A 25,261-nucleotide genomic window follows, 5' to 3' on the forward strand; every position below is an offset into this window, starting at 1 on the left:
GGCAAGAAGCAGCAGCAGAGAGTAGGTCACATGCCCGGCACGTAGAATTGATGTGAAGCACCGTTCAGGGACCTGTTTTTGGCACCAAAGCAGGGAGCAGAGTTGCTTTGATTTTGTGGCTGCTGGCAAGCAAGGCAAGTGAACTGTGAAGAGCAATGTTTTTTTTTAAGAGATGGCCAGAGACTCAAATAGGCAGTTTACCTATTGGAAAGGATCTCACAACAGAATTTACTGGAGAGAGCTGCACAGGAGAGTCCAGGGCAAGTTAAAGAGAAAATATTGGAGATTCTGACATGGAAGTTGTGCCAAAGCTGAAGTTGCCAGTGTAAAATCTAATCAAAAAGGGGAGAAGAGATAAAATGGGTAAGCTATAGCTCAGAGGTAATGGGTAATATACTGGAAGGTTTACTTTGGGAAAGGGGTAATTGACGAAAACCTGCATAGGCTTGAAGGATTTTTTTGGGCCATTTCCCAACAAAAATTTCTGGGACATAAACAATTTCAAAATGTCTTCTGGGTAAAAGCTGCTTGACCATGTTAGCTTTGGGTTCAACCCCATTCTGGTTTACAGTCTTATGGCATGCATTTATTTTCTTAATTGGTCATTGGTTTGTGCTGTAAAATTGAGATCCTTTCTTTCTCCATTGCTGAAACCATCAGTTTCAGACCACAAAAATTGGAAACTCTGCAGTAACTGCAAGATACCTTAAATGCTCCACTATTCAGCCATAAGCATACCTGACCAGCTGATGGTTCCAAGTCACCCGTGATCACGGAAATTGTAGTGCTTTTCCCAGCACCATTTGGACCCAGTAATCCCAGGACTTCACCTGAAAAAATATACAAATTTAGAATACAGTGCCTTTTATGGAATATAAACTTACACTGCAGTAATTCTCATTTCATTTTGCATATATCAGTTTGCATCGGTACGGAGTATTCAGAAGGAGGTGCAAATAAAAACCTTTTGTACAGGCCATCTTCAGTTCCTGCACATTTAAGACTACCAGAATGTATTTTAAGTATTCCTAGTGCACTTTCAAAATTAGCAAACATGTCAGAAAACAGACTATGCTCTTCATTTTCAGCAAACAAATTCCTAGATGTGGCTACAGGTTTCAAGCTAAGCTACAACATAGATATATAAACATGTTGCTTACTTGGGTGATGGTCATGCTAGATGATAAAAAGAATAGAAACTGGAGAAAATTGGCCTGGATAAAGGTTACCTTACACAACATTTTCATCCAGGTCAACTTGCTCTGATTTTTCATTCTTTTGTAGCTCCCACCATGGTCATCACTCAATTAAGCAACTTTTGTTTATGTATCTCCATTGGTACACAGATGTGGCTACAGGTTGCAAACTAATCAGTCCTAACTAGCTACATTTGCTTTCACACACTTCATCCAGGCCAACTTTCTTCAGTTTTTCTTTGTTGTCTGTCATCTATGCTCAAGTGTTGCATCAACCACATCCAATGATGTATATTTACCTTTTCTTACACAAAAGGAGACATTTTTGGTTGCCACTGTATTTTTACTTTTTTTCTTTGTAAAGCATTTGCACACCTGCAGCTTTCCAGTGTAAACTTTACGCATGTTACTGACCACAATCGCTGGTTTCTATAAAATTAAAACCAAGAAAATTAGTTTATATTTCCTTTCATCCAAATATGTTGTTTATTCTTGCAAATAATGCATCACCTTAGAGCAAAGTTCCATCCCAAAAACTTCAGAATCCTAGACCCGTTTATAAGCAATACAAAGCTTCCTTTCATCAAATTTTTATGATTATAATCACAAAAACATTTTCTCCAAGTTCTTTCTCCTTTCAAATAAATAACCTACTTTTATAGAGTACCTGTATCATAGGAAAGCATCCTATGATGCTTTACAGAAGCACATGTTGCTACCAGCATTGATTGGATTGGATTGGATTTGTTTATTGTCATGTGTGCCGAGGTACAGTGAAAAGTATTTTTCTGCAAGCAGCTCAACAGATCATTAAGTACATGAGAAGAAAAGGGAATAAAAGAAAATACATAATAGGGCAACACCACATATACAATGTAACTACATAAGCACTGGCATTGGATGAAGCATACAGGGTGTAGTGTTCATGAGGTCAGTCCATAAGAGGGTCATTTAGGAGTCTGGTGACAGTGGGGAAGAAGCTGTTTTTGAGTCTGTTCGTGCATGTTCTCAGACTTCTGTATCTCCTGCCCGTTGGAAGAAGTTGGAAGAGTGAGTAAGTCGGGTGGGAGGGATCTTTGATTATGCTGCTCGCTTTCCCCAGGCAGCGGGAGGTGTTGATGGAGTCAATGGATGGGAGGCCGGTTTGTGTGATGGACTGGGCGGTGTTCACGACTCTCTGAAGTTTCTTGCGGTCCTGACCAAAGGAGGAATCAACAGGACAGATGGCCAAAAGTTTGATCAAAGGGGAAGGTTTAGAACAGGAAAAGTTACAGAGGCAGGGCGGAGAAAATCCAGAACTTCGGGTGCAGGAAACTCATGGTATATTTTCCAATGGTGGTGCGTAGGAAGTCAATGATATACAAGAGACCAGAATTGGAGGAATGCACAGTTTCTGGTGGGTTATAGATGTGGAGGAAGATACCGGGATAGGGAGACCATGGAAGGATTTGAACTTATGAATGACATTTTAAATTTAAATAATTGGTGGCCCAAAAGCCCATGGATCATGGGCGAATGGGACTTGGTGAAAATTAGGTGACACGCAGTGAGCGGACTTTTGGAATAAGCTTAAGTTTATGAATTGTGGCACTTTGGCACGGACAGCATTGGAATAATTGCGTCTAAAGTTAACACTGATGTATTAGTTGAAAACAAGCAATTTTAGCAGTGGAAGCAGATGTTTTTGGTGTTGGAGAGGATATGGAGAGGGTCAAATAGGATACCAAGGTTTGTAAAGAGTTTGGTTCAGCCTGAGACATAGGCCAGAGAGAGGGATGAAATCAATGTACAAGGAATGGAGCTTGCAATGGGGACCAAAGGCAATGCCGTTGGCCTTCTCAATGTTGAACAGTTAATTGACTCTTCCAACAAAATGACATTGTAAGGAACACTCCTTCTCAAACCCAACCTTAGCTTCTCCAGCTAATTTTAAATATCCTCTTTCAGGATTGAAATCATTCCAACACATGCCAACGGCAGGTGCTAAGATTAGGAGAGACTCATGATGAGCCATGTGATAGCAAAAATATTGGAGCCATTACCATCACTATCCAAAGCTCCAGGCCACAACATGCATGTTTAAGTGAATGTTGCTGCAGCAACCAGGTGCATTAATAAAATATATCCAAAGGGACAATGGTCACAAGTTAGAGGAGGGGAGAATATATGTTGGTTTCTAGATTAAAATGTTGAAAGTAAGGAGAGATATAGCATTGGTAAAGAGGTCTAGTAAGTGTTATAACCCATATGAGACCTATGGGGTCAGACTAATTAGTCTCCCCATGAGTCTTGTTAAGTACGAGCCTCCCCAGTGAAGGCAGGAGCCCCATCAGCGGAGTCATGGACACTATGTATAAAACCTTGGCCTGAGTGGGAGTCAAGCAGGGAAATTCTGACTGGGACCTGTGTTTAATGTGTAAATAGTTTCTTGTTTAATAAATAAAGGTTTTTTTAGCTTCTTGTATGGACTCCTCTATGGACACAAAAGTAAGTAAATGTCAGGCTCCAAGCTCATTGTGAATGTAAGCTCCATAACCAAATGTTACATGATGAGAAATTGTTATTCACAGCATGAACAGAAAACCTGTCAACAAATCCATAATTGGTGTCAAATTCTGAAATTCACTGGCATCTGGTATCCTAGGCACTAGAGGCAGGAGTTTCACTCAGTTCCACTTGTTGCACTTTGTACAATTTGCCTGAAATGTGGCACAAAAGATCACTGAATTCTAAATGCAAATCAAATTTCCGCAATCCTATGTGCTAGTTTAAAAATAGCTCACCAAAAGCTGATGCTCGGAAAACAAGGTAATTTTAAGGGACTAACATTTATATTGGTAAACATTAGAAATGAGGTATATTTTTAAGTTGTTTTAATTTAATGTTCCTGTGCCTGGAAGAGTAAAGCCTTCAGTTAGATTCATGCTGGTGTTTATACGTGTGGGGGTTGGTTAACTTCCAACTGTGTTTTTAAAAAACTTTTTATGGGGCTACCCTGCACATCTGTGGGTTGTGGTGGTGAGCCTCACGCAGACAAGGGGAGAATGTGCAAACTCCACATGGACAGACCCAGGGTTAGGATCGAACCTGAGTCCTCGACATCGTGAGGAAGCAATGCTAACCCTGCGCCACCGTGCCGACCTCTCCAATTGTGTTTCTATTGTGCTTGGAGAGGGCTAAAGAATAAATAAAAGGCATAAGCATGTGGGTGTTGCTTAGCGATTGGCGTCTTGTAAGGTAGAGAAGCTTTCAAGTTTTAGTTTAGTTAATTTGATTGCAGTTGAAGATAGGTAATGAGAGAGAGAAGGCAGCTCTCACAGCTCTGCTAGAAGCAAAGCCATACCGTGGAGTCATGGTTAAGGAAGCAAGTGCAAGGACCTGGAGAGCAGCTAGTTAAGCAAAGTGGAGAAATGGTGTACAAGATGTCTGGAGTTAAGTGAACAGAGACCAAGGTATGGTTCAGAAGAATTCAAGGAAGAGTAAACAAAGTGTTCTGAGTTAAAGAGACACTTGCAATAACTAGATTTAAAGTAAAACAGTAGACTTCAGAGGTAGGCGAGATGTTTGATGTCATTTTATTGTAGTCTGGGAATCGAGAGTTAAAGCTATTTTGAGCAACTTGTACAGCAGTCAAGACAAAGAAATCCTAAAAGGGTTAGTGTGAAATTCTGGACTGGATTCGATGTTAAAAGTGGAATGGAGGTTTCCGGGTGCGGCGATGACCAGCTAAGTCGCACGTTTCGGCAGCTCCCGGTGGAACGGACTTTTGGGCTCTTAATAAGAGCCCCAACGGCAATTTTAACGGCTAAAAGCACTGTGCGGTAAACCAGAAGGGAATCCCCCCTGGATACGGATGGAAAAAGGAGAGGAAAGTGGCCGGATTGCGGTGGATCCTTTAGAGCAGCGGCAAGGAAGGCAAGCAAAAACCAAGATGGCGTCGGAAGGTGGCAGTTTAATATGGGGCCCTGAACAACACGAGTTTTTGAAACGCTGCGTGGAAGAGCTTAAAAAGGAGATGAAGAAGGAGCTGTTGGTCCCGATATTACAGGCGATTGAAGGGCTAAAAGATGAGCAAAAGACCCAGGAGTGGGAGCTTCGGCTCGTGAAGGCAAAGGCTGCCGAGAACGAGGACGATATACAGGGCCTGGTGGTGAAGACGGAGATGCACGAGGCACACCATAAACGATGTGTGGAAAGGCTGGAGGTGCTGGAGAATAATGCGAGGAGGAAGAACTTAAGGATTCTCGGTCTTCCTGAAGGTGCAGAAGGGGCGGACGTCGGGGCATATGTGAGCACGATGCTGCACTCGTTAATGGGAGCGGAGGCCCCGACGGGTCCGTTGGAGGTGGAGGGAGCATACCGAGTGATGGCGCGAGGACCGAGAGCAGGAGAAATTCCCAGAGCCACTGTGGTGAGATTCCTCCGTTTTAAGGACAGAGAGATGGTCCTCAGATGGGCAAAGAAAACTCGGAGCAGTAGGTGGGAGAATGCGGTGATCCGCGTATATCAAGACTGGAGTGCGGAGGTGGCGAGAATGAGGGCGAGCTTTAATCGGGCCAAGGCGGTGCTTCATAAAAAGAAGATTAAATTTGGAATGCTGCAGCCGGCAAGACTGTGGGTCACATATCAAGGGAAGCACCACTACTTTGAAACGGCGGATGAGGCGTGGACATTTATTGTTGAAGAGAAATTGGAATAAGCGGGTTATTAAAAAAGAACGTTTGAGACAAAGTGGTGGGGCGAAGAGGGGGGAAAAAGGGGGGAGAGATGATTTTTATGTGGTTAATCCTGCAACCCGGTAACTTTTCTCTCTTCCACAGGTTGTGGGGGAGGGAGGAAGGGAGGTGGAGGAGCTGGGGGCGTTGGCCATTGGGGGCGGGGCCAAAAGGGAAGCGCGGGCTTTGTTCCCGCGCTATGATAATTATGGCGGGAATAGGGAAGCAGGAAGGAGGGGGCGTCGCACGGTGCGAGCCGAGGTCACGGGGGGAAGCTGAGGTCGGCCAGAGGTTGCTGACTTCTGGGAGCAACATGGGGGGTGTAACTACGCTAGTGGGGGATCTAGCGGGTGGGTGGGAGGGGGGATTTACTGGGTTGCTGCTGCTGGGGAGAAGGGGGAGCTGGTATGGGGTGGGGTGGGCGGGGCAGGAGGGCACCGCCTGGGGGGGACACAGCTGCGTGGGAACCGGGTGAGGAGCTGGATAAAAGGGGATGGCTAATCGACAAGGGGGGGGGGGGTAAAGAGCCCCCCAACCCGGCTGATCACGTGGCATGTGAGAGGGCTGAATGGGCCGATAAAGAGGGCACGGGTACTCGCACACCTGAAGAAACTTAAGGCAGATGTGGTTATGTTACAGGAGACGCATCTGAAACTGATAGACCAGGTTAGACTACGCAAAGGATGGGTGGGGCAGGTGTTTCATTCGGGGCTAGATGCGAAAAACAGGGGGGTGGCTATACTAGTGGGGAAGCGGGTAATGTTTGAGGCAAAGACCATAGTGGCGGATAGTGGGGGCAGATACGTGATGGTGAGTGGCAAATTACAGGGGGAGGCGGTGGTCTTAGTGAACGTATATGCCCCGAACTGGGATGATGCCAACTTTATGAGGCGCATGTTAGGACGTATCCCGGACCTAGAGGTGGGGAAGTTGGTAATGGGTGGAGATTTTAACACGGTGCTGGAACCAGGGCTGGACAGATCGAGGTCCAGGACTGGAAGAAGGCCGGCAGCAGCCAAGGTGCTTAAAGACTTTATGGAGCAGATGGGAGGAGTAGACCCATGGAGATTTAGCAGACCTAGGAGTAAGGAGTTTTCCTTTTTCTCCTATGTCCACAAAGTTTTGGGAAGGGCGTTGATCCCGAAGGTGAGGGGGACGGAGTATACGGCTATAGCTATTTCGGATCACGCTCCACACTGGGTGGACTTGGAGATAGGGGAGGAAAAAGAACGGCGTCCACCCTGGAGAATGGACATGGGACTAATGGCGGGTGAGGGGGTGTGTCTAAGGGTGAGGGGGTGTATTGAAAAGTACTTGGAACTCAATGATAATGGGGAGGTCCAGGTGGGAGTGGTCTGGGAGGCGCTGAAGGCAGTGGTTAGAGGGGAGCTGATATCAATCAGGGCACATAAAGGAAAGCAGGAGAGTAGGGAACGGGAGCGGTTGCTGCAAGAACTTCTGAGGGTGGACAGGCAATATGCGGAGGCACCGGAGGAGGGACTGTACAGGGAAAGGCAAAGGCTACACGTAGAATTTGATTTGATGACAATGGGTACTGCAGAGGCACAGTGGAGGAAGGCACAGGGTGTACAGTACGAATATGGGGAGAAGGCGAGCAGGTTGCTGGCCCACCAATTGAGGAAAAGGGGAGCAGAGAGGGAAATGGGGGGAGTGAGGGATGAGGAGGGAGAGATGGAGCGGGGAGCGGAGAGAGTGAATGGAGTGTTCAAGGCATTCTATGAAAGATTATATGAAGCTCAGCCCCCGGATGGGAAGGAGAGAATGATGTGTTTTCTGGACCAGCTGGAATTTCCTAAGGTGGAGGAGCAGGAGAGGGTGGGACTGGGAGCACAGATCGAAATGGAGGAAGTAGTGAAAGGAATTAGGAGCATGCAGGCGGGGAAGGCCCCGGGACCGGATGGATTCCCAGTTGAATTTTAAGGAAATATGTGGACTTGCTCGCCCCGCTACTGATGAGAACCTTTAATGAGGCGAGGGAAAGGGGACAGCTGCCCCCGACTATGTCAGAGGCAACGATATCGCTTCTCCTAAAGAAGGAAAAAGACCCGCTGCAATGCGGGTCCTATAGGCCTATTTCCCTCCTGAACGTGGACGCTAAGATTCTGGCCAAGGTAATGGCAATGAGGATAGAGGAGTGTGTCCCGGGGGTGGTCCATGAGGACCAAACTGGGTTTGTGAAGGGGAGACAGCTGAATACGAATATACGGAGGCTGCTAGGGGTAATGATGATGCCCCCACCAGAGGGGGAAGCGGAGATAGTGGTGGCGATGGATGCCGAGAAAGCATTTGATAGAGTGGAGTGGGATTATTTGTGGGAGGTGTTGAGGAGATTTGGCTTTGGAGATGAGTATATTAGATGGGTACAGCTGCTGTATAGGGCCCCGATGGCGAGCGTGGTCACGAATGGACGGGGGTCTGCGTATTTTCGGCTCCATAGAGGGACGAGGCAGGGATGTCCTCTGTCCCCATTATTGTTTGCACTGGCGATTGAGCCCCTGGCAATAGCATTGAGGGGTTCCAGGAAGTGGAGGGGAGTACTCAGGGTAGGAGAAGAACACCGGGTATCTCTGTATGCGGACGATTTGTTGTTGTATGTGGCGGACCCGGCGGAGGGGATGCCAGAGATAATGCAGATACTTGGGGAGTTTGGAGAATTTTCAGGATATAAACTGAACATTGGGAAAAGTGAGTTGTTTGTGGTGCATCCAGGGGAGCAGAGCAGAGAAATAGAGGACTTACCGCTGAGGAAGGTAACAAGGGACTTTCGCTACTTGGGGATCCAGATAGCCAAGAATTGGGGTACATTGCATAGGTTAAATTTAACGCGGTTGGTGGAACAGATGGAGGAGGACTTCAAGAGATGGGACATGGTATCCCTGTCACTGGCAGGGAGGGTGCAGGCGGTTAAAATGGTGGTCCTCCCGAGATTCCTCTTTGTGTTTCAGTGCCTCCCGGTGGTGATCACGAAGGCTTTTTTCAAAAGGATTGAGAAGAGTATCATGAGTTTTGTGTGGGCCAGGAAGACCCCGAGAGTGAGGAAGGGATTTTTGCAGCGTAGTAGGGATAGGGGGGGGCTGGCACTACCGAGCCTAAGTGAGTACTACTGGGCCGCCAATATCTCAATGGTATGTAAGTGGATGGGAGAAGAGGAGGGAGCGGCGTGGAAGAGATTGGAGAGGGCGTCCTGCAGGGGGACTAGCCTACAAGCTATGGTGACGGCGCCGTTGCCGTTCTCACCGAAGAAATACACCACAAGCCCGGTGGTGGTGGCTACTCTGAAAATTTGGGGGCAGTGGAGACGGTATAGGGGAAAGACGGGAGCCTCGGTGTGGTCCCCGATAAGAAATAACCATAGGTTTGCTCCGGGGAGAATGGATGGGGGATTTGGAACATGGCAAAGAGCAGGAGTAACACAATTGAGAGATCTGTTTGTAGATGGGACGTTTGCAAGTCTGGGAGCGCTGACCGAAAAATATGGGTTGCCCCAAGGGAATGCATTCTGGTATATGCAACTGAGGGCTTTTGCGAGGCAACAGGTGAGGCAATTCCCGCAGCTCCCGACGCAGGAGGTGCAGGACAGAGTGATCTCAAAGACATGGGTGGGGGACGGTAAGGTATCAGACATATATAGGGAAATGAGGGACGAGGGGGAGATTATGGTAGATGAGCTGAAAGGGAAATGGGAAGAAGAGCTAGGGGAGGAGATTGAGGAGGGGCTGTGGGCTGATGCCCTAAGTAGGGTAAACTCATCGTCCTCGTGTGCCAGGCTAAGCCTGATACAATTTAAGGTGTTACACAGGGCACATATGACTGGAGCACGGCTCAGTAAATTTTTTGGAGTAGAGGATAGGTGTGCGAGATGCTCGAGAAGCCCAGCGAATCACACCCACATGTTCTGGTCATGTCCGGCACTACAGGGGTTTTGGGTGGGGGTGACAAAGGTGCTTTCGAAGGTGCTTTGGTGGGGGTCCAGGTCGAACCAAGCTGGGGGTTGGCTATATTCGGGGTTGCAGAAGAGCCGGGAGTGCAGGAGGCGAAAGAGGCTAATGTTTTGGCCTTTGCGTCCCTAGTAGCCCGGCGCAGGATACTGTTGATGTGGAAGGAAGCCAAGCCCCCGGGTGTGGAGACCTGGATAAATGACATGGCAGGGTTTATAAAGCTGGAACGGATTAAGTTCGTCCTAAGGGGATCGGCTCAAGGGTTCACCAGGCGGTGGCAACCGTTCGTCGAATACCTCACAGAAAGATAGAGGGAATGGAAAAGAAGAAGACAGCAGCAGCAACCCGGGGGGGGGGGGGGGGGGGGGGGGGGAGGAACCTGAAGGACTCTCAGGGATGTTAGTGTATAAGTATAATATGTATAGGTTGTTGTTGTAGGTAATTGTATACTGGACTGCTGAATTGTATTTTTGGAGAGTATTTATTTGGGACAAGGCAGTTGCCATTTAGTTTTGTTTTTTAATTTTGATGTTGTTTATATATTATTTATTTCTTGTTTAAAAAACTGGCCATTGTTATTTATATTGTTATATTACTGTGTAAAAGATACACAATGTACTGTTATGGTTGGCCAAAAATTTTGAATAAAATATATTTAAAAAAAAAAGTGGAATGGAAGCTTTGTTTAAGTGTCATTTGGAAAGCCCTGCTCGAATTTTGGAATGCAAACTGCGAAGATACGATCTAAAGAGATGATCCTTTAAAACAGAGATGAGGAGGAATTTCTTCAGCCAGAGGGTGGTGAATCTGTGGAACGCTTTGCCGCAGAAGGCTGTGGAGGCCAAATCACGAATGTCTATAAGACAGATGTAGATAGGTTATTGATTAGTAAGGGGGTCAGGGGTTATGGGGAGAAGGCAGGAGAATGGGGAGTGAGAAAAATATCAGCAATGATTGAATGGCGGAGTAGACTCTATGGGCCGAGTGGCCTAATTCTGCTCCAATGTCTTATGGTCCTATGGTCTTATAATGAGAGAAGATTTTAAAGCGTGTTTTGGAGAGTGGAGTTTGGAAAAGCTCATATGATCATCATCTGGGGGCATTCTGAGGAGAAATCAACAGTTACCCACTTGGGCTCAGAGTGGAGCGCGTGTATTTGACCACAGAACTTTTTGCCTCAATGAGACGATTGTAGTTTAAGATGTACTTTGTTAATCTTTACTCCCCCTTATCTTAACAAATACACACAGATTTAAAGGAGCATTGTTTAATAATCTACCTTTTCATGTTTAATAAATGTTTCCCCCCTGTGGTTAAAACTAATTAACTAACTGTGTTCCTCCACGTTCTATTTTTTTTTTAAAGTAAAAGTTATGGCCTTTTGAGCCAGGGTTCCATTCTGGTATCTTCCTGTCCAGTTAGATCAACTGGGATTGTAACACTGCCAAAAACTGGTCATTCCCCCAGATCAAAGTAATCGCCATTGCCAGTTGTGCCTATTTCTAGGCCTTCGAGAGGCTCTTCAAATTGAGTTTTTAAAAACTCTGACATCAAAAGGAACAGTTTAGAAGCTTTTAATATGTATATGTTTAATTTACTCAAAATGACTGTGCTACCCAATGTAGCAAATGGATCTGTCTAGCTTTTTTACAAAGTGATTTTATGTTATTTAAAATCAGGTCACTCACAGATGATGAGCTAAATTGCTTGAAAATGCTAATTTTCACCAAAAATGTTTTGATGAAAATTTGGGCACAATCTCCACCCAGATTGCCAGATTCTCCAGATCTAGTTGTCAAGTTTATGACACAGAACATTACTCATAACCTGTGCTAAATCTGATTGTTAATTAGTTTCCACAAATTGTCATATACAGCAAGCTTTCTGTAAAATGTTCTAACATTCATTAAAATAATCCAATTTTCAAAATCCATGAATATCATTTGCAATTTGAGCAACTAAAAAGATTATTTGCTATTCCATTGCATGATCGAGTAAACGGATTGATATATGCAGCTTCTTACTTCCTCAGAGCTCTGACAAGTCAATGCCTCCCGAACCCTTGCCCTTTCTTCTTTGACATCATCATCTTCATTCTCAGGTTCTTCTGTATTTAGTTTGAATTTACCCTTTGAGGGGAAAATTCTGCATTTAAAAGAAAAAAAATACATTTGTATCCAGGAACTGATGATGCTTCTACATTCACTTCTTATGTAAAAGTGAGTAGATTCCAAATTGGATTGTGTTGATCCCATGCAGATTGGTACCAGACTGATGGCCTTGTTTTAGCCAGAAACAAACAGTTAGTCAAAATTTACAAAATTCTATTGGAAGCCTGTATGTCAGTGCTTCCATTCTGTTCATCCCAGTCTGTCCATCCCAGTCTGTCCATCCATGTCTTTAGATACTCCTCCATTAAACTTAATCAGCTTTGAGTCAAACTTTGCATTCTACCCTCTCGGGTTCTGCTAATTTCTAGTTCCCTACGAGAAAATGCTGTCAAATTCCAGATCATTCTTCTAGAACCACCAAAGCCCAGGATCACCTCGTGACCTGCCCCTCCACCAATAATACTAAACACCAGGTAGTATATATAAGAAACAGTGCAGCAATAATTAAAAAAGATCACTACAATTAAGTCTAGTGAACTGACTAACCTGCAACATGGATCTGCTCGAATTGCTTTTCCTCCATGAATCTTTTCTAGTTGGCGTAGAACAAATAGTAGAACTATGCATTGAATATAGGGCTAAAACACAAAATAAATTGTTTCACCGAAGCATGTCCTAATTAATGAGTAAAGCAATAAGTGTATTCTCTTCTTGAATTATTTTAGTGACTTCATAAAAAAGGGGTAAAAACATAAGCTCACAGAACAATAGCTATAAAATAGTACGGATATATATTGATGAATACTTATGTAAGAATGACTTGTATCTATTCGGTTAGTTTAAGGTAAAATTCATTCTTCACCTCTGCCCTCAATCTCATCATTTAACCAGAAACTACGTCCAAAGATCTCAGGCGCAATTTAACAGGAGAAGTTCGAAGTGCCGTATCGGGCGCAACTTCCCCACAACCTAGCCGGCAAGATCACCACCTGTATTTAGTGGCAATTAGTGCTGAAAATGATCCCCCACGAGCTTCACGGCCTGCTGAGTCGCCTGGATTGAGCCCGGCAGCTTCCCGCTACTAACAGAGGGGGGGAGGTGCTGCTCATAAATGCTCCCTCTGAACACACTCCAGTCAGCACACAGCCATGCCACCATGTAGCATGAAGCTCCACGCTTTGGGGATGCCGATCTGGGCAGGATGCTGTGGAGGTGAGATGGGATTCCCTATTCTCCTGAGGGGATTGGAGGATCAGCCGCAGGGCCGCCAATTCTGTTTGGGAGGCTGTGGCAGGGGCCAACGGTTTGGGCAGCATGACCAGGAGGACATCATTCCAGTGCAGGAAGAAGACCAATGACCTCCACTGGGTTGCATGGGTAAGTTGACACCGGTCCCCTGGCATCGTCACCACCCTGACATCCCCCCTGACCTCTCAACAGCATCCCCCACCCCAAAAAGTCAGCAGCTGGCACCTCGCACCTCCCTGCAGCATATTACTGCGCTTGTGCCCCAGCATACCCTGGCAACACCAGCACATCCCCTCCATGCCCAGGAGTGGTGCGCACACATGCCACCTGCCATAGACCTCCCCCCACCCTCCCCATGCATCAAGCATGCAGCGCACAATGCCCTCTCTTTGTCCACGTAGGAGACGTTAACCCGTAATAGGCGTGAAAGGGCCCAGACTTGCGGTGGGCTTTGGACATCACCCCCTACGAGGAACTGGCCCTGGAGATTGCGGAGTCAGCCATGGATAGGGTAGTCGCCCACAGCGAGGTTGGCCTGCGCTGCAGATGTGAGGATCCACTGCCTCACCACCCAGATGACCTGTCTGAAATGAGTTGTTCATGCCAGACGAAATGGTCCTTCCCTCTCATTGACCACATGTCTATTCTCTCGCAGGATCGCCATCTGATGGGGCCAGGCCATCCAGGGTCACATATCCCTCCCCATCCACCCAAGAGAACACAATTCCACCATCGAGGTGTCGCAGCTATTATCCCCATCCTCCATCAGTGCAGAGACACACACTTTGGTGGACGACAGTAGTGTACTGGGGCACAATCTGTTGTCACCACACGGATGCTGATACACATCAGGTACAGGCAGGAACATCCAAGGGAGTCAGCAGTCAGAGGTCTGATGGGGAATTTACAAGTCAACCAATTGGAGCTGCGTTTATTCCAATCACATTGTTATTTCTTCCAAGTTTTTCCAGGAGATATAACCAAAAGTAGGTAAACTAACTAATTCCTTTATCTAGCTGTCATATTTAAGTGTCAACATTTCTGAAAATTTTAACTCCCAATGACCTTTCTTATACTATATTTACAGCTCAACTAATTTCAGGCAGGCACTTTTGTATCTGACCTATTTCAGTTTAATAGTTAAAAAGTAAAACTTACTGAGATGACAGTTATAAGGATGTTCTGTTTCCACTCCAGGTAAGTTCCTACTGTTAGACTGGGTTCATCCTTATGATCCAGAAAAACCTGTGTATTCAACTTACAATGAATGTTGAGGTGCCACGATTTTTAAAAAAATGCAGAATAACTAACCAAACTCTATTTATCAGTATTTTAAAAAACATACTTTAAAACAAGTAATTTTAAATAGAGTTCTCAGGTACTTGTACCACACAAGCAGACAGAATGGCAGGCAGAGGGGCCAGTTAGCGGAAATGTGATTATGAGCCTCAGTAAAGATCTCCAGAAATATACTAATGTTAGTTTTCACAGCTTGTCCCAGGTTCGATTCCCAGCTTGGGTCAATGTCTGTGCGGAGTCTGCACGTTCTCCCTGTGTCTGCGTGGGTTTCCTCCGGGTGCTCCAGTTTCCTCCCACAAGTCCCAAAAGACGTGCTATTAGGTAATTTGGACATTCTGAATTCTCCTTCCGTGCAGCCAAACAGGCGCCGGAATGTGGTGACTAGGGGCTTTTCACAGTAACTTCATTGCAGTGTTAATGTAAGCCTACTTGTTACAATAAAGATTATTATTATTATTGCATTTTGTTTGTACACTACAGAGAACTTGTGCCCCTTGATCCAAATGGCACCTTTACCAGTCAACAATAATTACATTTTAAAAACTCATCTTTTGCTATTAGCCCTGACAAAAATGCTGTTTTTTCTTAATATTTATGATGCAACATTGTCCCTGTAATCAAACCTTTTCTGCTGCAGTATTAAAAAGATAAAATGTAAGCAATGATTTCAATACAGGTCAGTTGAAGACTGGTAATTTCCAAACATTTAATGTTCAGCAAATAGTTCCTGTAACGTGCATTCTCATTGCACCACATTTATATTAATGATAAAGTTTTTGTTCTGAATCATTTTGAACCTGTACTATCATGGAAACAAATCAAATATGAAAACAGCTTAATTTAATCCACAAAAAAAAACACTGCTGGTTATTGTCACAAGTGCTTTTATAAAATTTAATTTTCCCAGAAATTTACAGAAGTAGAAAAAAAATTAGTTATCAGTGATCTAGATTCACTTATGTCCTTTAGGGAATGAAATCTACTGTTCATCCCCGATTTGGCTACATATGTCTCCAGATACACAGCAATGTGATGACCTCTTAAATGCCCTCTAAAATGTTCTAGCAAGCCCTCAACCACGATAAAAAAGTAAAAAAAGATTTCATGGCTCAGTCTGTTTTTACACTGACAATCTGAAGGTTGGGCAGCATCTCATATTTTGGCTATTAGCTTGCATGCAATTAAGTTGTAATCTTTTAAAGCTTGTAGTAAATGTCATGACATGGGATTTGCTGTCTACATTTAAAATGCACCACCACTTTGGGCATGGAGGGAGGAAAGTGAGCTAGGATCTATCGGAGGTTAGGGCTGGAATTTGGACGTTGGGGGATGCGAAGAAATGTAGTTGTGGAATCAGAGAAATGGGCAAGAGACTTGGGTGTGGATGCAGTGAACTATGTAAGGTCTGGAAGCACTGAATCGTGGACATGAGGAGTGTTCAGGCCACAGATCTGAATGTAAAACAAAATCCAGAATGGCCAGAGTGGAAAACAGACACCATCTGAGTGCATTAAGGATATGAACATATGAAACTAAGGGGCAGGAATAGATAATCTGGCCCATAAAGCCTGCCCCAAGTTTCATTATGGCTATAGCTTATGACTAGACACTTCCCAGCCCACTATGAGGTGCATCTGCTGCTTAAGAAAAATTATGGTTGCTCAAAGTGATCAAAAATAATTTGGAGAATAATTTGATCGATTTGTCTGTGGTGCTGTAATTTAATGTGTATTTTTTCCCTCACTTATTTAACAGACAGTGATCACAAATCACGATTATTTCCCCTACAGTTACACAATATCTTTGTGGTGAGATTATAGACAGGTGCAATATGAAATAAATAATTAGGTAATATACATTAAGACAGACCAATAGTTAAAAAAGTAGCTTCTTACCTTGGCTGTATAATACAAGCATCCTGTAATCACGTATGGTGGAATAAAAAGTGACAGAGCGCAGTGCAGCATGTTAGCAGCTGTATCCTTTAGTATTAACCGGACTAAAAATATTAGACTGATCGAAATTATATTAATCTACAAGGAAACACAAATGGAAAGTTATATAGCTACCTTTGGTGAAAATAACTGAATACACACAATCAATACCTAAAATCTTTTAATGTTCAATTAGCCAAAGGTTAATACAGCTAATTTTGAATCCAGTAGGATTTTACAAGTATTGTTTTGTTAAAAACAAATTGGCAAAATAAACATTAATGTTGATCATTGTTCTTGTTTTAATTCCTATACTTTTACTTACAATAACTGAAGAGATCAGAAAAAAGTCTCGAGAAGACTGCATTCGATCAAACCTGAAGGAATAAGCATAGGCGAAGAGCGTCATCGCTGGGGCCCAGCCAATAAGACAAAGCATCTGTAAAACATGAGAGTAATAAGTACCAAAGATATATATCTATTTAGTGTGCCCTATTGAGTATCATTAACCTATGCAGCAGTCTATCTCTCTAATTCCATATCTTTCAGATTGTGTTCAATTCTCTCCAATGAACAGTACAGAATATATAATATCCTGAAAGAAGTCACTAACCAGGGATAAAATTTTCAAAATCCAATTATTAAATTCCTGAAAAAAGAGACATGCTGTTGAAGCTATTTGCCTTGAACTCGCCAGGACAGATTTGCCAGAATACAAATTGCAAAGAGAACAACAGTTTATACTGTATAGGAAAAAGGTGCTGCTAGGTTGGCAAGAGGACTCTGATCAGTTGAAGCATTGCTATAGAGGGTGCACCAGAGAACAGTTAAGTGCCAAGCTTTTGTTTAATTTCAACCCAGCCATGTTGACTCTGTTCAAGGCATTTTCAGACAGAAGGAGCAGGTCCACTCATTGTGCCTTTTTTCCAACTAAACAAACACTTGGCGGACAACCATTACCTGGTTAATTTCCCATGGTAATGCCATGACCAATCTGAGTTGACCTGCTGGCTTGAATTTAAACAAAGTCTTGGCAGTTAGCCGTTTAATAGATACTGAGTCTAGTCTACTTAGTACAAATTAACTGTTATATTTAAGTTAATTTGCTGCCATAAATGGTCACATTGCAAACCTACACATATTTAAAAAGCTTAGACTGAAGTGTATATTAGAACTAATTTTAAGTGTATATACCCCAAAAACAGTGCAAAAAGAATACAATTTGCGCTAGATTTGAAATCATACGTGCACAACTTACTGGATACTTTACATAGTTAATTAAAATGATAGGTGATTTTACTTACCATTGAAAGTATAGCACCTGTATGAAGCAAAGATGTGGAATTAAATGCAATCACACAGACAAGCATGATTACAACTATGATGAAATAAACTGGGATATCCACCAGAGCATAACCACACCAGTATGCAGAAGGAAAGAGGCCAGAAAGCCGGAGTTGAGAGCGAGATTTAATCTGCAAACAGATACCAGTTATAGAACATTACAATTTTATCTGTCTGAATAAATTAACTTCAAGGTGGCAGTAATCAAGCCTGTGCTGAAAACAGTTCACTAACAATATTCCGCTGGGACCCATGACTTGGGTATTGTCATTCTTTGTATTTTTTCTACACCTTAACACTTAACTTAACTACATTGATCTAAAAGCAAAATACCATGGATGCTGGAAATCTGAAATAACCCCCCCCCCCCCCAGAGAAAATACTGGAACTAATCAGCAGGTTAGACAGCATCTGTGGAAGGAGAAACAATGTTAATGTTTCAGGTCGTGAGATATCCATGGCTGATGAGTGAAGTGAAGGACAGCATAAAAGCAAAAGAAAAAACATACAAAGTGGCGAGATTTAGTGGGAAGCCAGAGGATTGGGAAGCCTTTAAAAGCGAGCAGAGGACAACTAAAAAAGCAATAAGGGGGAGACGATGAAATATGAGTGTAAGCTAGTGAGTAATATAAAAAGATAGGAAGAGTTTCTTTCAATATATAAAGGGAAGAGAGAGGCAAAAATAGACATTGGACCTCTGGTAAATGAGGCTGGAGAAGTAATAATAGGAAACAAAGAAATGGCAGAGGAACTGAATAGTTACTTTGCATCAGTCTTCATAGTGGAAGACACCAATGGGATGCCAGAGCTCCAGGAGAATCAGGGGGCACAGGTGAGTGTAGTGGCCATCACTAAGGAGAAGGTTCTGGGGAAACTGAAAGGTCTGAAGGTGGATAAACCAGCTGAACTGGATGGACTACATTCCAGGGTTCTAAAAGAATTAGCTGAGGAGATTGTGGAGGCATTGGTGGTGATCTTTCAGGAATCACTGGAGGCAGGGAGGAACCCAGAGGATTTTTAGGAAGGGAGGGAGGCAGAAGACGGGAAATTCTAGGCCGGTTAACCTGACTTTGGTCATTGGTAAGAGTTTAGAGTCCATTATTAAAAATGAGATTGCAGAGTACTTGGAAGTGCATGATAAAATAGGACTGTCAGCACAGCTTCGTCAAGGGGAGGTCATGTCTGACAATTCTATTAGAGTTCTTTGAGGAGGTAACAAGGAAGTTAGACAAAGGATAACCAGTGGACGTGATTTATTTAGGTTTCCAGAAGGCCTTTGACAAGGTGCCGCATAGGAGACTGATAAACAAGAACCCATGGTATTAAGGGTAAGATCCTGGCATGGATAGAGGATTGACTGACTGGCAGAAGGCAGAGAGTGGGGATAAAGGGATCGTTTTCAGGATGGCAGCCGGTGACTAGTGGTGTGCCTCAGGGGTCAGTGCTTGGACCACAACTTTTCACAATATACTTTAACGATCTGAAGAAGGAACTGTTGCTAAGTTTGCAGATGATACAAAGATATGCAGAGGGACAGGTCGTATTGAGGAAACAGGCGGGCTGCAGAAGGACCTGTACAGGCTAGGAGAGTTGGTAAAGAAGTGGCAGATGGAATACAATGTGGAAAAGTGTGAGGTTATGCAATTTGGAAGGAGGGATGGAGGCATAGACTATTTTCTTTTTTTTTAAGAAAATATTTTATTGAAGCATTTGTAATTTTGACTATTTTCTAAATGGGGAAATACTTAGGAAATCAGAAGCACAAAGGGACTTGGGAGTCCTTGTTCAAGATTCTCTTAAGGTTAACCTACAGGTTCAGTCGGCAGTTAGGAAGGCAAATGCAATGTTAGCATTAATGTCAAGAGGACTAGAATGCAAGAGCAGGAATATACTTCTGAGGCTGTAAAAGGCTCTGATCAGATCCCATTTGAAGTATTGTGAGCAGTTTTGGGCCCTGTATCTAAGGAAGGATGTGCTGGCCTTGTAAACGGTCCAGAGGAGGTTCACAAGAATGACCCCTGGAATGAAGAGCTTGTCGTATGAGGAACGGTTGAGGACTCTGGGTCTGTACTCGTTGGGAGTTAGGAAGGATGAGAGGGGATCTTGTTGAAACTTACAGGATACTACGAGGCCTGGGTTGAGTGGACGTGGTGAGGAGTTTCCACTTGTAGGAAAAACTAGAAGCAGAGGACACAATCTCAAACTAAAGGAACGATCCTTCAAAACGGAAATGAGGAGGAATGTCTTCAGCCAGAGGGTGGTGAATCTGTGGAACGTTGCCGCAGAAGGCTGTGGAAGGTTGCCGCAGAAGGCTGTGGAAGCCAAATCACGGAGTGTCTTTAAGACAGAAATAGATAGGTTCCTGATTAATAAGGGGATCAGGGGTTATGGGGAGAAGGCAGGAGAATGGGGATGAGAAAAATATCAGCCATGATTGAATGGCGGAGCAGACATGATGGGCTGAGTGACCTAATTCTTCTCCTACGTCTTATGGTCCTTTGGGTCTAGAGAGAGATGGAAGAAATTAAATGTTGATGGGGCAGAGCCAGGGAACGTCATAATGGGACAATCAAAAGGCCAGAGGGGTGTCAATGGCAGAACAATTGAACAGCTGCCATCCAAAAGCAAAAGTAAGAAATAAAACAAGTTTAAGGCCAACACATGCAAAGAAGGGGAAACTAAATGGAGCAAAGATTTTGGTCTGAAATTGGTGAGTCCAGAAAGCTGTAAAGTGCCTAATCAAAAGATGAGGAGCAATTCCTTGTTCCTGTAAATATACCTGTGCTTTTCGAATACTGAAGGTGGAGAGAGCAGTTAATAAAGCATACAGTATCCTAGGCTTTATTATTAGGGGCATAGATGACAAGAGGGAGGAGGCTATGCTGAACTTGTATAGGACAAGAGTTAGACCTCAGCTGGAGTATTATGTACAGTTCTTGGCACCACACTTTAGGCAAATATGAACGGGGTGGAGAGAATGCAAAGAGGTTTGCAAGAATGGTTCCAGGGATGAGAAACTTCAGTTATGAAGATAGATTGGAGAAGTTGGTACTGTTTTCCTTGGAGAGGAGAAGGCTAAGAGGAGAATTGATAGAGGTGTTCAAAATCATGAGGGGCTGGACTGAGTAGATAGGGAGAAACTATTCCCACTCATGATCGAGAATGAGAGGGCACAGATTTAAAGTGATTTGCAAAAGAAGGAAATGCGATGTAAGAAATAATTTTTTCACACAGAATGGTTCGGTCTGGAATGCACTACCTGGAAATGTAATAGAGACAAGTTCAATTGAGGCATTCAAGAGAGCATTGGATGATTATTTGAATAGAAATAATGTGCAGGGTTACAGAGAAAATGCAGGAGAATAACACTAAGCCATAATGCTCATTCGAAAAGCCGGTGCAGACACGATAGGCCGAATCAGCTCCTTTGGCACCATAACAATTCTGTGAGTATGTGCTGACTATACAGCTCAAATAAAGTATTTTAATTTATCCCGGTCAATATTGGTACCTCTAAAATTGGCTAAAGCAGCACGCATTGACCAGGTGGGTAGAAAACAAAAATTGTTTTTATTTATGATATTACACTCTCCAGTCCCCAAACAGTCTCCCTTCACAACCTGCTCCCAGGTCAGGGTTTTTATATTAGAGGTCTGATTTCCCCCAGTTAAGGGGGAAACCCTACCCCTGCAATACCGGGGGAGCTCATATTCAGAGGAGGTCACCTGGAATCTAATTGTCTTGATACCGTGACCTCCTTGAGGGTTATAACAGTACCCAATATGGAAGAGCAAGATGCTATTAAATGTCATTAAGAACTACCCTAACAAATGGATCAAAAGTCTAAACCCATTTTTGTTAGACAGATTCAGCTTGCTTGTCAAAAGGACAACAGTATAAATAAGCACAAACCAAGAGTTAATAATGCAGCCAGATTTCTTTCTGAAAACAAACATCTTTAACATTAGTTCTTACTCTTTTGATCCATAATTAATGGAACTATTTTAGCTGGGCTACAGTCACTTTATTGGAAGAAAAGTATCAACATAAAAGACATCTTATTGTGTCTGTAACAAAAATGCATTTGTTACAGCACCTGGCTTCTCTCATCAGTGCCCCAGATTATAAGAAAAATACCTATCCTCTAACACTCAATTAATTCAATATTGTACTGAACAAATACTTGAGCGTCTTTAGATGAAAAGCTATCTCTGAATAAATGATCAGTGAGAAATTCAAATTTATGGAACCCACCAATAGCTTCTAAGATCCACCATTTCCTTGTTTGTCAACAGCACTTAAATTAACAGAGATTTTAATTAAAATCTATCCCTCACGATCCAAACTAACATATTTTGTCATTAATAAATTCAGATCTTTACCTCACGATCTCGTGAATTATCCATGGTGTAGCATCCTGGCAATGCGGCTGCTAACAATCCCAATACTGCCAAAGCCATATAAACCTTTTCCTTGAAGTCAGCATCGGTGATTGTCTAAAGCACAAGCGAGAAAAACATTCATATTCAGTTCAAATTACATTCATACCGCACACTGTTAACCAGAAATTTAAAAAAAATAACTTGAATCTTTGGTATCAAAAAGGTTTTATATCTAAAAATGTAGAAATACATGATTTGTTAAAGAGACACAATCAGAACCCAGAACCCCGTATTAGGAATCACCAATTTATTTGAGGAGACAAGGACATTCCTGTGGACATTAAATGATTGAACTACCACATTAACCACTTGGCCTCTGTGAAAAACAACAAGAAAAGGAAATAAAAGTAAGAGAACCTGAAACATGTTGGAAGAAAATGCGTGTATGAGTGTATCAAAAAGTGAGAGGAAATATGAAAAGGATATAACAAAGAGAGAACGGACCAGTGATCACACTTGTTGCATAATTTTTAAACGATTTACTGTTTCATAGCTTATTTTTAGTCCACACATTGAAACTATCGAAGCAAATTCAAACACAGGTTTCAAAATTATCCAAAACGATCCAGTTTCTTTGTAACTCCAATTCAATAATGTGCAGTGCATACATAGGAGAGAGCGAGAGCGAGGAATACTCTTTGAGAAGTAGAGGGGGGAAACAAAAAACGTTGTGTTAGTCTAAATATACTTAGGCCCCTTTAAGGTGCTGTTAATTAGTTAATTTGTTTGTTTAATTGCTGGACTCAAAAGAGTATAACGAGACTCAGCTGGGACGCTGGGGGTAGTAGTTAGAAATTTGCAACGCTGCATCATGTGAATAAACTTATTATCAAAAAGATTGGTGTCTTGTTCTGTACTTCAACTGATTTCGATCAATTTGACAGAGATTTAAGAAACAAGAAGTTGCCAGCAAGTGCCTTGCTACTGAAAGATTGAGTGAAGTGTCTTTCAAAAGGACACTTTCAGACTCATCCTGGTGTGGTAGGGAGAAGGGAGCCTGCTCGAAAAGTCAGGAGGGTTTTGAACTTCAATCTATAAGGCTACAATACCCGCTGAGAGTGTGACTTCAGGGGCGCGATTCTCTGACCCCATACCGGGTCGGAGAATCGGCGGGGGCTGACGTGAATCCCGCCCCCGCCGTGTCCCGAATTCTCTGCCAGCAGAGATTCGGCGGGGGCGGGAATCGCGCCGCGCCAGTCGGCGGGAATCGCGCCGGTCGGCGGGCCCACCCCCGGCGATTCTCCGGCCCGCGATGGGCCGAATTCCCGCCGCTGTCAACCCTCGCCCACCGGCATAGATTGAATCTCCTTTTGAACGGCGGGACAAGGCGGCGGGGCAGGCTCTGGGGTGGGGGGACAATCTGGCCCCGGAGGATGCCCCATGGTGGTCTGGCCCGCGATCGGGGCCCACCGATCCGCGGGCGGGCCTGTGCCGTGGGGGCACTCTTTTTCTTCCACCTTCGCCATGGTCTTCACTATGACGGAGGCGGAAGAGACCCCCTCCCCTGCGCATGCGTGGGGATGCCGTGAGCAGCCGCTGACGCTCCCGCGCATGCGTCGCCTGGCGAAGACCTTGCGCCGCCGGCTGGCGTGGCGCCAAAGGCCTATCCTGCCAGCCGGCGGAGCGGAAACCACTCCGGCGCGGGCCTAGTCCCTCAAGGTGAGGGCTTGGCCCCTAAAGGTGCGTAGAATTCTGCACCTTTGGGGCGGCCCGACGCCGGAGTGGTTCCCGCCACACCGTTACGCTGGAACCCCCCGCCCCGCCGGGTAGGGGAAAATCCCGCCCCATGTATAAACAGGTTGTGAACTACTTTGTGTTTACAAGTTAATTAGGAAGCACCTTTTCTGTCGTTTGATGTATTAGTTGCCTCTTCAGTCATGCTTAGTCTATTTTCTTTGTTTGTTACAATAGAAGTTTTAAAATGTGAAACTTTGTTGATTAATTCTTTCTGTTGGCCGCTAACAAATTCTAAGTATCTAAGTTATCAGTCTCTATAGGGATCCCACCAACCGACAACACATAATGCAAAGTAAAATCAAATACTTTTACAATCAATATCACATTAGATCTTGTGCTTAACTTACTAAGTGGAATGGCTTGCTCCAGGTTTGAATCCCTCCAGATCCGTTTACGCTAATGAGAAGGGCATTACTGATTAAGTTGATCAACACTGGCAGTGAGTGAATCACCGTGCTGTTAAACACTGCTGTGAACATGTACTGATTCTATACAAGGGCACGGGAGGCAGAAAAAGATGATAATGAAAATATTATTCTATAAAAGCTTTTCTGTTACATTCTTAACACAATTTTAAACTTTAGTACAATAAGATAAATTCTTCAGAAAAAATATTTGCAATGCACTATGTTAAAAAGGAATGAATTGTCATTTAGCAATCCCCTCTTTCTCTCCACCCTTACCCATGCTATCCTATTCTTGCTGCAGAGCCTTGATGAGGCTACACCTGGGATATTGTGTGCAGTTTTATCTGAGGAAGGATGTTCTTGTTCTAGGGGGAGTGCAGCGAAGATTTGCCAGACTGATTCCTGGGACTGATGTATGTGGAGAGATTGAATAGGTTAGGATTGTATTTGCTGGAGTTCAGAAGAATGAGAGGGGATCTCATAGAAACGTATAAAATTCTAACAGGACTAGACAGGGTAGATTCAGGAAGGATTTTCCCGATAGTGTCCAAAACCAGGGATCACAGTCTGAGGATACGGGGCAGACCATTTAGGACTGAGATGAGGAGAAATTCCTTCATCCAGAGTGTGGTCGGCCTGTGGAATTCGTTACCAAAGGACGTAGTTGAGGCCAAAACGTCGCATGTTTTCAAGAAGTAGTTTTATATATAGTACTGAGGGCGAATGGGATCAAAGGATATGGGGGGAAAGTGGGATTAGGCTATTGAGTTGGATGATCAGCCATGATCATAATGGCTCGAAGGACCGAATGGCCTCCTCTTATTTTCTATGAGAATAAAACCGGTTCCGTGTAAACTTGTTTGTAAGAT

The 25,261-nt window shown here is 43.8% G+C and overlaps 1 protein-coding gene across 2 annotated transcripts in view; it reads right to left on the reverse strand.

Moving 5' to 3' along the window:
• abca5 (ATP-binding cassette, sub-family A (ABC1), member 5) overlaps positions 1 to 25,261 on the reverse strand; it is a 186,891-nt gene that overhangs the window by 39,867 nt on the left and 121,763 nt on the right. For both annotated transcript variants that reach the window (XM_072483424.1, XM_072483422.1), the window contains exons 22-31: positions 24,333 to 24,473; positions 22,189 to 22,302; positions 17,767 to 17,937; positions 16,788 to 16,901; positions 16,424 to 16,561; positions 14,388 to 14,474; positions 12,528 to 12,619; positions 11,895 to 12,015; positions 1,496 to 1,625; positions 739 to 830 (exon numbers count right to left, since the gene is read on the reverse strand). In XM_072483424.1, coding sequence (XP_072339525.1) covers positions 739 to 830; positions 1,496 to 1,625; positions 11,895 to 12,015; positions 12,528 to 12,619; positions 14,388 to 14,474; positions 16,424 to 16,561; positions 16,788 to 16,901; positions 17,767 to 17,937; positions 22,189 to 22,302; positions 24,333 to 24,473 — 1,200 coding nt within the window. The remainder of the gene's footprint in view (positions 1 to 738; positions 831 to 1,495; positions 1,626 to 11,894; positions 12,016 to 12,527; positions 12,620 to 14,387; positions 14,475 to 16,423; positions 16,562 to 16,787; positions 16,902 to 17,766; positions 17,938 to 22,188; positions 22,303 to 24,332; positions 24,474 to 25,261) is intronic.

This window comes from Scyliorhinus torazame, chromosome 18 (assembly GCF_047496885.1).
Source record: "Scyliorhinus torazame isolate Kashiwa2021f chromosome 18, sScyTor2.1, whole genome shotgun sequence".
Lineage (NCBI taxonomy): Eukaryota > Metazoa > Chordata > Chondrichthyes > Carcharhiniformes > Scyliorhinidae > Scyliorhinus > Scyliorhinus torazame.